This window comes from Peromyscus leucopus, chromosome 11 (assembly GCF_004664715.2).
Source record: "Peromyscus leucopus breed LL Stock chromosome 11, UCI_PerLeu_2.1, whole genome shotgun sequence".
NCBI lineage: Eukaryota > Metazoa > Chordata > Mammalia > Rodentia > Cricetidae > Peromyscus > Peromyscus leucopus.
The window spans coordinates 1848695-1854503 of NC_051072.1; the positions used below are offsets into that span (position 1 = coordinate 1848695).

Below are 5809 nucleotides of genomic sequence, written 5' to 3' on the forward strand. Positions count from 1 at the left end.
ACGGACCTTGATGTCATCCACCAACACGTGTTGTGCTTTGATAATCAATTAACTCTATGGATGGCAGCAGTAATAGTTGCACAGGGCACAGACCCTAGGATCAGCCGTGGTACCAACCTGGATATCCTCATCTTCAGCCACAAGAAGAGGGGGTGAGGGACGGTAGCAATCTGACAATCTAGTTCACTTTTAGCAAACCTAGGAGTAAGCCTCAGGCTGGACGGTTAAGATGGCATTATACACACTTACAAGCAGGATGCTTTGTTGGCTGAGTGATGAGCTGCAGGCACTGGCAAGCCACTGAGTCACTTTCTTGAAGGTATCTCAGCTCTCACACAATGACAATGCTTACAATGGACAATGAACATTTTTGCATTTTGTCTCAGCTTAGGGTTTCCTAAAATTAAGACGACAGAGTGTAAGGAGGGATACATACCAACCAGCAATGTGCAGTATAGAAAGTCTGTGCTTCCTAACTGGAAGCCTTGAGTAGAGATCACAAGAACCACCATGTAGTGGGAGAAATACAGGATGAAGAATGATAGAAAGGACAGCATTACACTGATGTGAGCATATCTGCTAGGTTCCCTGGTGCCCACCACAGTCCTCATCTTCCAGCTGTGTTTCCACAGGGAGAAGATCAAGAGCAGAACAGCAACAATGAAGATGAGCGATGGCAGCGTGAGCCCGAGGATGAGGATGGAGAGTGTCATGTTATGTAGCTTTAAAACCTGAGTTGCATTTTCAGAAAAGAAGCTTGCATAGATTTGTTTGGGAATTGTTGAAGTCTCTCTGCCATAGATCATAACGGTAACTGTCGCATAGAGCACAGATCCCAGGATCAGCCATGGTACCAACCTGGATATCCTCATCTTCAGCCACAAGAAGAGTGGGTGAGAGACGGTAGCAATCTTGGCACAGTAGAAAACACAGAGCCACGTGGCAAACCAAAGACTCAATTCATTTATAAAGAAGACAAAGGCAATGTTGTCGGCAAATAAAAGGGGTTTCGCCAAACAGAATAGACCCAGTTGTGCAAACAAGATACACAACTGCAGAATGAGCCTAGAAGTTGCCAGGCAAGAAAGAAGCAGACCCAATGGGGACATTTTCCTCCGAGTGATCAAGTCAGTGGCATTGACAACCACAATGAGGCCATTTGCCAGGACCCCAGTGAACAACTGCACCATCATGACCAGAAAGAGGAACAATGTATAACCTTCCAGCATTTTAAAGAGAAAAACCAATGACTTCTTTAAATAATTTGAAGAGTTCTGCACAGTCTCAGCCGTTCGTGGTTTCTGCTTTCTTTCAATTGGACCAGGGCCCCTTTGGAGAGGATGCTGATCAGGAAGGCAATGGAAGAGGAAGGTGGGACTCGTTTGTTTATACTCTTTCCTTCTCAACTCAAAGACAGTCAAATGAGAAAGAGATATTGTAGAAACCAATTGTGTCTTACTAGTAGAATTTGCATTTTTCATGCCTGTTTAGGTATCAAGGTCATCACAAGCAAATGGTGCAACCAGACACCTTCAGGTGGCTAGTGAGGAGCTCCTTCATGACTAGCCTTACTTCTGATTCCACTTAATGCTAATGAAGCATTTTCAAGCAACACACACAAAAAAAACAACACCCACATCACTCTGTCGTAGTGATGGCATAGGAATAGGAATTGTAAGATTTGCTCTCCAGTCTGCAGAATCAGCAACTCAGGACCGCCTCCAGTGCTGTTCAATAATAAACCACACATGGTAAGACACAAGGCTACATGGGAGCCAGGAAGACGGGGCTCCGTTGGTAAAGTGCTTGCTGCACAAGCGTGGAGACCTGAGTTCAATCCCCCAGAAGTCACAGCTTTAAGAAAAGCCAGCTGTGGCAATAACATACTTATCTGCCTTCCAGCATCAGAGAAGCAGAAACAGGCCAGTCTCTCACTTCACTGGTCAGTCTGTCTAGCAAAACCTTCTAATATTCTCCCAGCAAAGCCATTTCAGCTGAACCTAGTCAAGCCTTATAAAAACAAGGTGAACCACAATCTTGAGGAATAATACTCATGGTTGAATTCTAGTTTCCACACACATGAGCACATGCAACACACACACACACAAAGCTCAGTACTACAGTTTACATATGTGGACAGACACTGGGCAAAGCCTAAGGAAGATCAGGTGTAACAAAATGAAGACACCCACTCACGATCTGCATGAGTCACAATCGGCTGATAATCCAGGGCTTGAGACCTTTGCTCTGTTTTCCTTCCAACACAATGACAACCTTAGAATAGCTGGGACTTATAGGTGCAAGGGAAGGCAAAATTGGACATCATTCAATGTGTAGCTATAATTGTCTCACAGATTAGAGAAAAACAAGTCAGCATTTTAATGTTTATAATGTGCCACATGTTGAGCTAAACCATATTCATTTCATCCTCAGCTGTATTGACATTTTGAAAATTGCTTTATTTGGTGGATGGAGGGAAGTCCTGTGAAATCAATGTAGGATGGCTATCACAGACCTGACTGCCTATGAGATGCTACCACCACACCATATCTCCAGCTTGTGACAATTAAAAGCATTTCCAGACATTACCAAATGACTCTGATGACAAGTCACCCTGATTGAGAACCATTGCCCCAACAAAAGCAAGAATAATGAAGTTTTTGTCCAGCTGTCATTCTAAAATGGATAGATTAAGTGCAAATGGTCCCCCATGGGCTCATGGGATAGAATTATTTGAAAGGATTAGGATATGTGGCCTTGTTGGAGTAGGTGTGGCCTTATTCAAGGAATTGTGTCACTGGTGGTAGGTAAGCTTTGAGGTTTCAGAAGCTCAAGCCAGGCCCAGTGGCTCTCTTTCTTCCTGCTGCCAATGGATCCAGACTCTCAGCTCCTTCTCCAGCACCATGTCTGCCTGCCCTAAAGATCATGGACTAAACCTCTGAACTATAAGCCAGCCCCAATTAAATGTTTTCCTTTATAAAAGTTGCTGTGGTCATGATATCTCTTCATAGCAATACAAACCCTAGCTGAGACATAAGGCTGAAGACACAGTGAGAGAACCCTGTGTTTAATGTGACAAGTCATCAGCAGAGTGAAAAGTAAGGACAGTTTACAAACATTGGGGAAATTGAAACGTCCAACTTAGCACTTAATGAAAATGTTCACCAGACCCTGCAACAAGGCATAAATCCTTATGGATTTGTGCTATGTCACCCTGAGGGATCAGAAAGGCTTCTCACCAGAACCTCTTTTATAGACAACTGGAACAGGAGGGATAAAGACATAGCAGTGACAGTCACTCTTCTTGTGACACAATTGCTCTGAATTTTTTAAAAGTTTCATGCAGGGTTGCTTCATCCTCAGTGAGATTCAGGGAACCCACAAGAAAGTCCTCAAGCAGCAGTCAAGGGAGGCAGTCTGGAAATGGACACTCTCACACAGATCCAAGTTGGGGCATGATGATGGCTCAAGACTCATTCCTCTTCCTCTCTTGAAAAGAAGTACCCCAAATGCAGATCACTTTTACTTTGTATTTTGAAGCCTGGGGAAACAAAATGGAGGCACGTCCATCTGTGGAACAGCAAAGCCAAGAACCTGGACTTCCTCATTCTCTCACTCAAGCTTTCTGCCACTGTACCTGGCACATCAGTGGCAAACAGGACTGATCTACCTTATGCACCATGTGGCTCAGCACTCATTCAATCATTCATTTATTCCTTCCTTGCTTTGTTTATGAAGTGGAGCCAAACTCAAGTACATAGCAGAGGGAGAGACACGAGTCACCCTGCAAGGGTCGTTACTAACTCTGGCTTCCTGGACAGCAGGCGTGGGACACTGGCAGTTCACTTTGTCTGTTCTGGATTGCGATGACATTTACAGCATGAATCAGTCTCTGCTGTGCCTCCAGCCTGGGTCGCAAGGTCACGACTGTGAACTGGATTACTAGAGCACCCAACAACAAAAATGAGAAAAGGGAGGGAAGATCTGAGTCCAGAACAACGGTGTAACCTCTCATCACTGACGGAAAGACAGAAAAGGGAACACACAGTCCAACACTCATCCATGTTCTGCCCTGTTTGTCCCTTGCACCCTAGCAGCAGGAGAGGCTGCCGGATTCTCAGATAGTTCATTGTAACTTGTTAGAACCAGCCTGAGAAACAGAGACAACAGAGTAAAAACACAATACGTAAAGCTTAAACTACAGCTTTTATCACGATGTTTTTGTCATTATATTTTCAACGAGCATGACTGTCAAAAGCATGCCACCCTAGTGTGGTGATATATTGTGTATCCTAATAAAATGTGCCTGAAGATCAGAGAACACAAGCCACTAGATCAGACATAGAGATTAGGCGGTGGTGACACACACTTTTAATCCTAGCACTCGGGAGACAGAGATCTGTCTGGATCTCTGTGAGTTCAAAGCCATCCTGGACTACATGAGACTGACTCAGTCTAGGGGAGAAACAGAGCCAGGCAGTGGTGGCACACACCTTTAATTCCAGTACTTGGAAAGTTGAGAAAGGAAATGATATGGGTGGTGGAGAAAGGTATATAAGGTGTGTGAGGAGAGAGGAACTAAAGTCTTTCGGCTGAGGAGTCCTACAGGTAAGAAGTGGCTTGTTCCTTTGTCTCTCTGATCTTTTAGCATTTACCCCAATATCTGCTCCAGGTTTTTTACTATAAGACCATTTAGTAATTCATGTTATACCCCAGGACAAGGTCGGCCATGTCTTTTTGCATTATATTTGTGTGCGTATGTGTATACAGATGTGCACGTGTATGAAGATGTACATGTATATGCAGGTGCGTGTGTAAAGGTGTGTATGTGAACACAGGTGCATATGTGTGCAGGTTCATGTGTGTAAAGGTATATTTATATGTGTGTGTGCAGGAGCATATGTGTGCATGTTTGTATGGAAATCAGAAGTCATCCTTGGGTGTGTTGTTTCTTAGGATCCTGGCCTTATTTTTTAAAACAGGGTCTCTCAATGGACTGAAACTCTTAGATTCTGCTTGGCTGGCTCTCTAGTGTGCCCCAAAGATCTGCCTGTCTTCATCTCTCTGGTAATGGAATTACAAGCATTTGCCACCATGCCTAACATTATTTACTTGTTCTGGGGGATCAAACTCAGACTTGCAAGGCAAATCCTCACACTTGCAAGGCAAACACTTTACCATGACCTCAGGAGCACATCTTGTTATTTTATTGGTGGTTCTTGAGACCATCCCTAGGTCCTTGCTTTTGCTAGGCAAGAGCCTTACCACCAGGCTTCATGTCCATCCCTGGAACATCTTACACCAAGAGATGGTGGGATGAGAGTGTCTGTGGATGGCAGGTGGAAACTGTGGGATTGCTATTTGAAGCTGCCTATCAAGAAAGGCCTCCAAGGTCAGGTCTTCCAGTCTCTCTTAGGTGCCTACTGTGTCAATCATGATAGCTATGGACACTGGCTGCATTGTTGTAGTAGGTAAGAGTGAGCTAAATATTTTAACAATCAATGAAACAAATTAAAGAAAAGCTGCTCCAGAGGAGTGAGCCCCTTTGGGTCTTTCAGAGGGTTTCTTTTAGAAAGCAAAGAACACATTAGAGAATTCCTGGCGCTGAGATGAAAAACATACACGTCCGCTTCACCTGTCAGTCAGCAGCTCAAAACGCTGACAGTTTTACATGGACAAATGGCTTGGAACAGATGGAGCAGGACCCGATGTGGAGAAATTCACATGATCATTACCCCGTATTACCCTGATTAAATGTGTTCACTCGCACTCATCTGTAATGAGCACTCATTAAAGGAGACAGCACTAA

At 44.1% G+C, this 5809-nt stretch overlaps 1 protein-coding gene across 1 annotated transcript; it reads right to left on the reverse strand.

Annotated features, from left to right (window-relative positions):
- Positions 1 to 305: 305 nt before the first annotated feature.
- Positions 306 to 1229, reverse strand: Tas2r1 (taste 2 receptor member 1). The gene has a single exon (XM_028882029.1). The coding sequence runs from the start codon at positions 1227 to 1229 to the stop codon at positions 306 to 308; it is 924 nt and encodes a 307-aa protein (XP_028737862.1).
- Between the last annotated feature and the right edge of the window lie 4580 nt (positions 1230 to 5809).

Bases quoted from the DNA above. Each gene is read 5' to 3' on its own strand.
- Tas2r1 (XM_028882029.1), bottom strand. From the start codon at position 1,229: ATGCTGGAAGGTTATACATTGTTCCTCTTTCTGGTCATGATGGTGCAG.